The sequence below is a fragment of the Sinocyclocheilus anshuiensis genome, unplaced genomic scaffold (assembly GCF_001515605.1).
Source record: "Sinocyclocheilus anshuiensis isolate Anshui unplaced genomic scaffold, SAMN03320099.WGS_v1.1 scaffold744, whole genome shotgun sequence".
NCBI lineage: Eukaryota > Metazoa > Chordata > Actinopteri > Cypriniformes > Cyprinidae > Sinocyclocheilus > Sinocyclocheilus anshuiensis.
This window is the reverse complement of record NW_015558574.1, coordinates 106,531-119,558: the sequence shown is the minus strand read 5'-3', so window position 1 is coordinate 119,558 and position 13,028 is coordinate 106,531. Positions and strand designations below refer to the sequence as shown.

At 32.9% G+C, this 13,028-nt stretch overlaps 1 protein-coding gene across 1 annotated transcript in view; it reads left to right on the top strand.

Annotated features, from left to right (window-relative positions):
- The window catches only part of LOC107679657 (connector enhancer of kinase suppressor of ras 3-like), a 66,107-nt gene that overhangs the window by 35,839 nt on the left and 17,240 nt on the right, over window positions 1-13,028 (top strand). The window contains exons 11-15 of the mRNA XM_016475276.1: window positions 3,138-3,319; window positions 3,473-3,559; window positions 5,254-5,507; window positions 9,378-9,415; window positions 11,046-11,091. Of these exons, the coding sequence (XP_016330762.1) occupies window positions 3,138-3,319; window positions 3,473-3,559; window positions 5,254-5,507; window positions 9,378-9,415; window positions 11,046-11,091 (607 nt within the window). The remainder of the gene's footprint in view (window positions 1-3,137; window positions 3,320-3,472; window positions 3,560-5,253; window positions 5,508-9,377; window positions 9,416-11,045; window positions 11,092-13,028) is intronic.

Below are 13,028 nucleotides of genomic sequence, written 5' to 3'. Positions count from 1 at the left end.
GTGCAGAAACATCATTTCAGTTTTGTTAATCAAATTTGACAACTTACATTTTTTCATATTTCTGATGAGTTTGAATGCACCACTGTTCTATATTGTACTGTATATGACTTTGGTGCAAGGAAGAACAGAAACATAAAATTAAATACATTTGTATAGCATGTGTATCATATCATGTAGATAGTTCTTTAGAAGACATGCTATTTTACTTTACATTTCTTGTTTTGGGTGTATTTGCATTTATTTTACTTAAGTATAGATGTTGTAGCTATTTATATTTCTACTTGTGGTGAAGCCTGCTTATGAATCCACAGCATGTACTTAACAAATATTCCCACCATTATAAATGTAGATTAGATTTTTTAGTTAAAAGGTCAATTGTACCAATTTTTTAAGCATTCTTTTTGTATTTATTTAGTGAGGAAGGCTGGGATTTTGGGACAAATTGTTTAAATGGTTTTGACAGACACATCAATATTTCAAGAAAACAAATACTCATAGAATTTCCCCTCTAGTCCCCAGCAGATATGACACGCAAGATCCATGCTGGAGATGAAGTCATCCAAGTCAATCAGCAGACAGTGGTATGTATTTCTGCACACAATTTCTTTGTATTAAACAGTGGTACATTAGTGCATTCTGGATTTGTCATATTTGAAAAGGATTTGAAAAGGAGCCTGTGTCTGTATATACAGAATGCTTTTGGACAGTACTTAAGGGCTTGTGCTTGTTTGCTCCAGGTGGGTTGGCAGCTGAAGAACCTGGTGGCCAAGCTGAGAGAGGACCCTAAAAGTGTGGTGCTTCTTTTAAAGAAAAGGCCCACAGGAACCTCAGGATTTACCCCAGCACCTCTCAAAAACATGCGCTGGAAACCTCCCGTGCCTCAGGTGTGTCAATTCTAACAGTCATCAACTCTTAGATGATCGTAGAAGTGAACTGAAGTTTTTTTGTTTTTCAGATTGTAAAATTGTTAATCAAAGACAACATGTATTAAATATTTATATTAATAATTTTATATAACCTTATTTTAACACTATATGGCCAAACATGTGGACACATCTTGCAAAAAAATGTAATAATTTACATTTAACATGAAATTTTGAAATAGATATTGAATCAGGTATTTTGTCCATACAATGAAAGAAATGAGTCCAATGTAATATGCCATTGTTTCAGTCTCATAAATTTGAACTAACTGAATCTAACTTGCTTGTTTCACATCTAATCATATTTTAACAGTTCATACTTTTAAACTGAATACATTTTTTATTGTTCTAACAATACATGTTAATGCTGATTCTAAGCAAATTGAATATATGCATTTTGAAAATGAGTATTTAAATAAAATTAAGTAGATGCAAATAGTTAATATTAAACTACGCCCTGATTGTTTTTGAGTGTAAAAATCTTACCTGTTTCATTTATGTATGACTGACAAATATGCATGACATGAAGTTTATTTTAGGGGTGCACGATATTATCGGACCGATATCAGAATCGGCAGATAATGACTTTAAATGTAAATATCGGCATCGGTATTTACATCGATGTCTTGCCGATAAGTGTACTGTCATTATAAAATAACTTTATTATTGTTAATTTAATTCTAACAAATAAGTTCCTGTTAAAAAACAAAATTAAAAATAATTATATATCAGGATTGGCTATCGGCAAGAATTCAAGAATGTTAAAATTGTAATACAAATGGATGTGAATTTTATAGTCAAGTAAATACTTTTTTTTTTTGCTAACGTTTTTACGAAAACACACAACATCACAATATTGTTTGAACAAAGTGCGTTGGTATCGGTTTATAAATCTTAGACTTAAATTATATGTTGCTGTGAATGCTTAAAAATGAGGTTTGCATGTAATTTTCAGGTATATTCGGTGACCCCAAAAAGTATTTCAAACATTTTGGAGTCGCACCAATGTCTAAAATTGTTTGTTTTATCATTGTATGTTATAGGGCTATACATAATTGCATTAATACACCAATTTCATTTTGTCACTCTATTTAGTGATATTTGGCATTTTATTTGTGGAGAGATGTTTTGAAAAGGTGAATGAAGTACAAATGGTTTTCCTTGTGTTCTACAGAGCTCCACGTCTCCTAGTAAGAGTCAGTCGGACAATTCTGCCAAACTCTGCAGTAGGAAGGACAAGCCAGCCATACTGGACCTGTACATCCCTCCACCTCCATCCGTGCCTTACACACCACGGTGAGACTGGATGCTGTTGCCACCAAGAAAACCTCTCTGAAGGTTCTCTTGTAACATGTAGAAGTGAAATACCTTGTAAATATTACGGTATTTTGATCATGGTAAATATTCCGTTCATGGGATGTATTAAAGTACAATGGTGTTACTATCAGACTATCAGATGGTACCAACGTAATACTTTGCTGTAGGATTCTCACTTTTCCATTGCATTTCTGAACTTAACTCCAAAGATGCTAAAAGAATAGTTTACCTAAAAATGAATGATAAAAACATCACAATAATCCACACCACTCCAGTCCATCAGTTAACAGTTTGTGAAGTGAAAAGCTGTCTGTTTAAACAAGAAATCCATCAAGATGTTTTTTTAAGTTCAAACGAGTCCTTGTCAGGTGTGACAGTGTGTACACAAACACAAACAACAACCGAAAACTGAAGAGTGAACTAGAGCAGCTTAAATACAGGGTAGTTGAGGGAACTAATGACTTCTAATATGTGGAGGGAAATTAGAACAAAGGACAACAGGAAACTAATGAAAACAAACGAAAAGTCCATGATAATAAAACTAACTGAACAGAACCATGACAGTCCTCTATCCATAATATAGATTTTTCCAGTGTAAAACTGAACTCTTCTGAATCAAGAGTGAAATATGCACATATTCAGCATCATTTGAAATGAAAACAGTCCAAAACAGCTCTAAACAAATATATTGGTGGATTTTGATGGGAGAGGACAACAGAGGATGGACTTCTTCACTGGAGGAAGCATTATGGATTATGGACTCTGAATGGATTTTGGCCAGAAGCGATGGCTTAAAGTTAAACGATTTTCATCTTTGGGTGAACTATTCCTTTAAGCATGATTCTTTGTTTTTTAATCATTCCTGCTGATTAAACAAGCTTTTGTCCTCTGTTACAGGGAAGTACGGAACAGCTCATACACCAGCCTGAATGTCAGACCTAAAGGCTCGGAGTCCCCAAACTCCTTCCTGGACCTGGAGAGCCACCGGCGCTTCACCATTGCAGACTATGACAAACTGTCCGTTCAACCACTTGAGGTCAACGTACAGATGCGTCCAAGAGGAAGATCCTCATCACAAGGTCATTATTTCAGAAAAAAAATCAGATTTAAAAGTTTCAGATTCACATTCATCCATTTTTTTCATCATTGCAGTGTAGCTTAAATTGAACCTTTTTTTGTCCTTTTGTATGTTTACATTGAGTTTGACTGTTTTACATGAATGGTGCACACAGGTAAACCACGACCTCTGTCAATGCCTTCGGATACATGTTTGAGCGTGGCAGACCTGTATGCAAAGCCCTGGACACAGGGACGGAAAGGTACATAACACATTCACACCAATCCAGTTTAACCACTTCAGAGACTCGCACATGGAGAGAATAAAAAAACACATAACAGAGTAAAACGATAGGCTTACATAAAAAATGAATATATAGGCCTATACACAAAATATATTTCACTTAAATCATTGACAGATTAACAAAACGAAAGAATTTTTTTTGCTGAGTTTTGGTTCATTGTGATCCAAAGTTCACAGAAAGGAAAACGAGACGGCAGAAAGTCTTTATTTTGCAAAAGCTTTGCAGTTTTGATTGATGTCTTGCTTATATCTGTAGGCTATAACCAACCAGCGTTGGTACGACCATATCGCGCCGGCGCCTCACGTGCACACAGACACAACATGTTTTTGCGACATTGCAGCTTGTTCATTATCAAAATAAAATACAGTTAAAGAAACATAAAAAGTTACACTGCTCAGTTGTACAATCTGTTGCGTTCAGCGTGACCACCACCTCACTGTGCTGATGTAGCTGACGTGAAGGATGATGTTTTACGTTGATGTGAGTGAAGTACAAAGCCTATTACATAATAAATAATATTTTAGAATATTTGAGCATATGTCGCGAATATGGAAACATTTGGATTTGTGCCGAATGAGAGAGGCATCAGTTTTGCCTTAAATTAATTTGTTTTTGGCTTGACATTTATATAGCCTAAACGCTTTATATAGCCTTAACTTTAGAGGATTTGTTGTGGAGAGAAGGGAACTAATAGCTGTTTATAATGTTTGTAAACATTTTGCTTTACCGGTAGTTTAGTCTGCATTATTTCTGAATGTAATAATTAAATGCGATGTGAGCCTACGCGACTTATGTTTTTTTTCCTCTCAAAACGCAATTTTATACGAGTAGCGTTTTTTTTTTTTTTTACAATGCAGCAAACATTTTTAAATATCTTGAAAAAATACTTTCATGTGTTTAAATCGTTAACAGATTTTTTATTTTCTTATTTTTAATAAATTATTATTATTATTATTATTATTATTATTGGCAAAGAAAAAGTAAAAAAAAATAATGTTATTAACCGGTATTTTTTCTACTCAAACCAGTTTCGAAATGGTAATAATACAGAGGAACGCAGGAGGAACAGAAACGTTAAAATATCGATTCTGCTCGGAGTGAACAGATTGAAATTTTTTTTTTTCATCTTCAAGCCCTGCCTTAAAAGCCATGTAAGCTCTGACAGTAAAGACTTTTATATTGTTACAAAAACCTATTTCAAATAAATGCCGTTCTTTTGAATTTTCAATTAATCAATTTCATATTAGAATGATTTCTGAAAAAAAAACACTGAAGACTGGAGTAATTCAGCTTTGAATCACTATACAGTATATTACATTTGAAAATATATATAAAAAAAAAAAACATTTTTGAACTGTAATAATATTTCACAGTAGTACTGTTTTACTGTATTTTTGATTAAATAAATGCACCCTTGGTGAGTGTGACCTTCAAAAATGTTAAAAATCTTACAGACCCCCAAATTTTGAAATGGTAGTGTTTATATAACTCCACTCACAGGAATTACTTTGGTAACGCTTAACCATAAGTTTATCTGCCTATAATCATAATTTCAACATCCCATTTTTACATACTGTATGATTGCTGGGGAATTTGTTCTAGGGATTTGAAAACATCTGCAATTACATGCATCTTTTAATCTTCTGGTCTAGGTGAAGATCTTCTGTACAGATACCTAAGCAACGAACGCATACCAACTATCGCTGAGGAGGCCCCGGGCCCAGGCTCGTCTTACAAGTTCACAGCCGAAAGACCCGCTTATGGGATCGACTACTCAAGGAACAGCCGATTCCTTGTCAGTGCGGATCTACACAACAGCGCCACCATACCTTATCAAGAGGACTTTGTCAAAAAGACCCCCATGACATCCACCCCCAAACGGCCCCCCGTGGAGCCCTCGCTACTGGTCAGTTGGATCACACGGCTTAAGCTATTGACACACTAATGTCAGCTTGCCTTCACCCTTTGTCCAGCTGTGTGCGGTAACTCTTTTCTCATGTACTTTTTCATGCTTTCACTCTCCTTTTCTTGGGGTATTTCTTTGTGCCTCTTATTTGTCTACATTACCACTTGACTAGATTGCCTAGAATGTGTCTAAAATGACTAGAATTTAACCTCAGAAATGTATGTTTGGAAACACATGTGGGCAAAAATGAGATACATTATCTCTGCTTAACTCTTACACCACAGTAGGGTACAACGGCGCCCCGGGGATATTATTTTAATCTAAACCACTAGATGGCACAAAAACGTGGCATAGCACTTTCCAAAACATCCGCTTTTCAAGATGCACGTGTATTTTTGTCTGATCCTTGACTCGATCGCGTGCAGCAGTGCAAAGTTGATTATGTGTTTACTTGATCTAATATTTTATGTTTTTTAAAATGTTGTAGATTTAAGTAGCAAATGAGAATCGCTAAAATTAATGCATATATTGTGAGACAAAGGTCTTCTTTATGATTTTCAGTTTTGTTTAAGATAATTAAAGAAAGAATATGTACAAGTATGGTATTTGGGGTAAAAAGCGCCCCTGCTGTTGGGGCTAAAGGCACACAGTAATTAACATGATAATTAATAGATGGCTGACTTTTTCATTTGTTGACATGGCATGGTGGTTAGATTCAGATGTTAAATATCATATATTACGTTGGGTGTCCATACTAGAGATAATCACCATGTTTAGAATGAAACCATCATATTTAAAAACATGATATTAATCATATATAATAAAATATCATTTTTTGTTACTACTGTAAATATATATTCAATTATTGTTGGATCTCCTTCAATACTTTCAGAATCTTTGCTTATTAAAACTATTTTGTTTCTGTATTTTAAAATAAATTTTTATATTACCATATTTTAATGTCAATATATTTATCGAACAAAAATGGATTCTTTTATTTTTCAAAATAAGCAGAATATAGTACAAACTTTGCTAAAGTTATTGTTTTTAACAAGTATTAACTTAGACATTATTAAAAAAAACATTATTTTAGCTGAAGTATTTGTATCAATACCGTGTGCCTTTTACCCAGTGTGTGGGGTAATAAGATTATTATAAGATTTTTAAACAAAATGAACAACTTGAATGATTTATTTTAACACAAAACATGTTGCTCCATTATTGTTCAATACAACGTATATATATATTTTTTGCAATTATACATTTTAGGCGCAGTGAATAGCATATTTTTTCTTAAGGTGGGCCTTGGTACCCTATTACTTGTTTGTGTTTGAGTACACTGTTACAACGGTAGCCACGTTGTACCCTATTAATTTGCATATTAAGCCACTTGAAAATGTATGCCTACCTCAGCTATTTCCACAGTGGAATCCTTGAAATTCAAAGCGTTCATGGAACAGTAGTACCTAGTTTAAGGTTGGGGGGAATAAAATAAATTCCAGTCATTTTTCCCATTCCTACTAAACCCCATGTCTTTCCAAACAGTTTAGTCAACTAATTTCTAATTAGAGAAACAAATGCATCCTGTTGATTCTCTTGTCTTTTTGCTCTGGATGTAAAACCTTCAATAGATGTAATTGGAGGGTTCAGCAAACTTTTTTTTCCAAGGTTTCTATGAGTTTCATCATGGTTACATTTTATTGTTTTCTTCGCGTGTTAAGAGTATGTCTTTTGAGTAAGTTATTTTTGTTTTACACCAAAGGAAAAATAATTTTTGATCTTTTACGTTGTATATTGATAGGAATATTTTTCCAAATGCTTACTGCATTTTGAAGACAGTTTTTTTTTTTTTTCCCCTTATTTTTTATCAAAGGTATAGTTTACTCAAACAGGAATTCTGACATCATTTACTCACCCTGTGTTGTTCCAGATCTGTGGTGTTTATGCTTTGCAGGTTGGCCAAACTTTAATTTTCTGTACCATACATTTCATTTTTAGGGTATTAAAAAGAACAGCTCAGACGTTGTTCAAAAAATCCTCTTTTGTGTTCCACAAAATAAGGAAAATAATAAGGGTTTTGAATTAAGGGTAAATAAATTATGGCCGCTTTCTTAGCTTCTTAGTCACTGTAAAATCTATGCTTTTTAGCCATTGCTGATGTCAAATCATTTTTGATTGAGGAATCATGATAACAGTTTCATACAGTAGGCTCTGAGATAAGATTTAGCACTGTATAAATCACAAAATTTCCGACATCAGCTGTAATGTTGTTTTCACTGAACGCTGGGTTTTATATCAGTATTTTGCATTTTTGGATTATGCAGAACGGATTATGTCATATTAACTATTGGTCTAAGGTGTTTTTTCCTCCACATTAACTCTTTTGTACCACACTTACATTTTGTACCACATTAGTTGCTTCTTTCCATTAAAGCTGCTGTTCCAGATGTTTTTGTATTGTCTTAATTATCTGAATTATCTGGTTGTCTTCATTAAAAAGATGCGGATGCAAGTTAGTAACCGATAATATTTTGGCATTGACTACAGATTTAAAAACTCTGTAGAAAAGTGGACCAAGAGAAAGTTACTGATTTGTATGCAGTGACACACAAGGTAAAACGGTATCTTAAATGTTTATGAAATCATGATTATGACATAACACAGCTATTTGGTGACATTCGTCCAAGATGTACTCATCTTAAACATACAGTAAGAATTGTGTAGCATGGTACAACTTATGGTACATTTTTACAATAAATTAAAAAGTAAAACAACTTCAGAAAGCAATTAACAATTGCCAATAATTGTTCCTCCTTAAGGCAGCTTTACAGCTTTGTATTTTTAAACCCAGTGTCAATTGTGAGATCCAAACACTGTGAATGACTTCACAAAACTAGGGAGTAGTTTGCTCTTATTCTCTATTTCTATCCTTTTACATAAAGGTTTTACAATCTTTCTAACTGTTTCTGTGTTCTGCCTATATCTATCATTCCAACTTACCATCATAATTTCACTTAATATTTCATTCATACTGACCTCTTCAATTTTCCCATATTTGTTGGTTTGCCCTCGCAAAATCTGAAATCTGCTTGTTGCTCAATGAAATGTACTTTATTGAAGAAATGCATTGATCCCTGCTGAGTAAAGTAACAAATAAGCAATGGGCACTGGCTTTGCGTGGAATGTAAATTTACTCATATTATGTTATATTTAGTGCTGTCAAACGATTAATCGCAATTAATCGCATCCAAAATAAAGGTTTTTGTTTACATAATATATATGTGTGTACTGTGTATATTTATTATGTATATATAAATACACACAGTATATATTTTGAAAATAGTTACATGTCTATATCTATATTTATATAATTTATATTATATGTAAATATATTTAATATAAACATAACATTTTTCTGAAATGTATACATGCATGTGTGTGTATTTATATATACATAATAAATATACACAGTACACACATATATATTATGTAAACAAAAACTTTTATTTTGGATGCGATTAATCGTGATTAATCGTTTGACAGCACTAATTATATTATATTATAATATATTGCGCATGAATATTATTGTATGTTTTGTGACTGATGCATGGGAATATAACACTTTTTGCTTGAACACTGTAGTCTGATCATATCTTTTGTCTTAACTCCTTTTTATCTGATGTATACAATAATTAGTCTGTAAACTGTAGCTTTTGACATAGAATCGCCACCAGGGTGCCCATCCACTTCTACATGAACTCATTGTTCAAGAATAAACAGAATGAAATATGAAATGTTGAAGTGGAGCACAGAGCACAGTGGTCTTGCCCATGCTGAAGCATATATTAACTGTTCTCTGTCCTGCCACAGGATCCTGACTGGACCGCCAACAACGCATTCATCAACAGGTGGGTGCAGAACTTAACGGCACTCACAGCAGTAGCAGCGTCCATAGAGCAGTGCACATTCACTCTCAGCCTAAACAATAGAACAGGAAGAATCTCAGCCCAGATAGTTTATGCTCAGTTATCAGGAATGTATTTTCCCTGCCGGGATGCGAGATGCTCTGTGGACTTGCTGCTCCTTTGTGTATATTTATAGCAAGCAATAGTGTGGTGACATCACGATTTAAATTCCGCAAGCACCAAAAACAGAGACAACGCCATGATCTGGAACACTTACCATTATGTGTAGAGGTAGTAAATAATTTCTGTCATATTTTGAAACATTAAATTTAGTTTGTAACTGCAGTTTAAAACCAAAGCAGGTATTGTGGTAACACTTGACAATAAGGCTAATGATGGCTAATGCATTAACTAATGGTAATGAGTGGGACATTATTTAAAGTGTTAACAATATTTACTTGTTGAAGACAAAGAAAGATTGGTATTGGGATAGTTCCATATGGAAATAAAAACAGGACTGATATAAACACTGTTGGTCGCATGTCGTGGGACTGAAGTGGTGTGATTTCTCTAAATAGAGATGACTAAACCCTTCATTGTTTTCTCTTATAATTGTTTCTCCTTAGTGTACAACACAAACTATTTAAATATAAATATAGTTAAATAACAAAATAATTAGATACAAATATAAATTCAAATTTGAAGTAAATAGAAAACGTTTTTAGGCACTCGTTTGTGGACGCTAAACAGAGTGCAATGCAAAGGAACAGAATGCAAGGGTCAGACTATCCAAAAAAATGCTGTGCAGCAAGACAGCAAGACGCAACACAACTGACAACAACATCCATCTGATGCATGTTTTTATGTTTTCACCAATTAGAAATACCTTAGACAGAATGCAAGAATGTGTTCTGTGTGATGGCCCAAAGTCTGCCACAAAAAGATTACCTTGACTGTAAAATAACTCCATGTGGCAATATTGGTCAGGGGCTCTGTGTCTGTCTGTCCAGTGTCAGTGTTGGAAACTTATTTGGTGCCACTAAAACTATGGAAATTATAATTTTTAATCGTTTGACAGTCTTACTAATGATGCACCCATTCAGTACTGTTGGCTTTCTTTGGGTTGCATTATATTTAACCTATGTAAAAGCTGTAAACATTTTGAAAAGGCTTGCAAAATGCATCAATCTCTAAATAAAATAACAGAGGAGACAATCAAATATGTAAGTACTGTAAGGAATTTAACTCATTAATTCTATAAGGGAATTAATAATTAATTTTATTTCTAGCTCAGGTTTTGAAAGGACTCGAATCTGAAAATTTGAGGTCCACCTGATTAAAACTGAATTAAAATCTGATAGTTTACACTTTAAATAAAAACAAAAGTGTTGCGTTTATAATTTTGTTCAGTGTATTTTAAGTTTATAATGAGAATGTGCTCAGAACTGCCCTTGGAGTTCATCTGTGCAAATGAATTTCATACACCAAGTGATTTTTCCACTTAACGTAACACCCTGTTTCAATACTATTATTTTCAGTACTATTATATTATTACAGTATTATTGCTTTAGCTTCAGACATAGCTTATTGTGCCATACCTGTTCCTACATTAAATCTGCTGTCATCTCTTCAGCAGGTACAGCAACGGTGCCATTCGGTCCTGGTCGTTCTCTCAAGCGGTAAGAACCACTCCTATACAGTAGTTTATTTTATTTTATAAAAAAAAAAAAAACTATTTATAGAATGATATTTGCTCAAAAATTGCTAGTAAAACGCAATTAACATTAAACTAAACTGGAAAAGTGGAAAAACTAAAGTAGTTTTTCTTGTAAAGCATATCTAATATATACACTAATATTTGCATTATTTACAACTTCAAAAAAAAAATTGAGTATAAAAAAAACATTTTACAGCAGCCAGTATTATTTTATTTCTCTTCTCCAATCCATTTCGTTTTTATAGAAGATGATCATGTCAAATATACTTTATTTTCTAGATGCTGTTCAGCAGTAGCATAACAAGCATATACCAAGTTATGTATTTCATGAAGTAATCTCATGAATTGCAGTGCACCACAACATGGAAAGCACTTGCTTCATCTCTAGCTCTCTTCTTCCGTCATTTATCAGTTTAAGGAATAATAATGCGGCAGATCTATTATATTTCATTAGGAACCTGTTTATATTTCTTATGTAGGGCCTATGTCTATTTCAAATGCATTTTAAGTGTGAATATGAATGTTATATTTCTACAAAGTTCTTAAATAGAGGAATATTGTATTTAAAGGAAACAGGGATCTTTTTTACACAGTGACTTGTGGTCATGCTGGTGCCAGCCTCCTCTTGAGCACTCAGTGAGAAACAACACTGTTGTAGAAGCAGCTCTTGTATTGTCTTGCATTGAAAACACAGCACACAGACAGAGCAGAAGAATGGATCCTCTGTTCCTGGCAGTGACATGGCTTGCCCTCGGGGGGATATTTAGTTAAGCGGTGTGACAATCACCTGTGCAGATCATTGTGGGAAAATTTCCCCTGATTTAATCTCATGAAGTCACAGACAGGAGAGATCAGGGTTTCGCTCACAGTTCTAACATTGGCTAAAGTTTATATATATATAAATTGCATTCAAAATAAAAGTTTTTGTTTACATAATATATGTGTGTATACTGTATATATTAATTATGTATATATAAATACAAACACATACATGTATATATTTAAGAAAAATATGTAATGTTTATATATTAAATATACTTATATATCATATAAAATATAAGAACATAAATATATAAATGTATATAAATGTACATATTTTCAAAATACATGCATGTGTTTGTATTTATATATACATAATAAATATACACAGTACACATGCATATATTATATAAACGAAAACTTTTATTTTGAATGCAATTAATCGTGATTAATCGTTTGACAGCACTAATATATATATATATATATAATAACGAAGATACTGAAAAATGGTCATCAAAGAAATTTGGTTGTAAAATTCTAAATTTCACCAATATTTTTAAAGGCGTTGACAATATTTTGACACACACACAAAAAGGTTTCTGTCTTTACCATGCAATATATTACAGACAATATATAAATATACATAAAAACACACAACACTAATTTAAAACTCAAACTCAATGAAAAGCCTTGGCGACCTCTGGTGGTGAGTTCTAGTTATTGATTATTATTATTATTATTATTGGAAATTTCCAACATATTTAAGTTGTTTAAATAATTAGTTTTATATTTAGAACATTATTATTTATTATTATACCTTGCTATTATTTTAATTTTAAAAAGAAAAAAAAAAGGTTTTGTTTTAAGGAGTTTTATCGGTAACACTTTATTTTGAGTTGTTCTTGTTACACATGTTACACGTTCTTACTATTATAATAACAATTAATTATGCATAATTACATGCAAATAACCCTAAGCCAAACCCTAATCCTAACCCTAAGCATATAGTAAGTACATGTAGTTAATGTGTAATTACACTGTAACACGGCTATACCTTAAAATAAAGTGTAACCTAACACTCCTTTAACACTTTTCTATGTAATATCCTTTGGAAATACATGGAACTATAATAGTGGATTT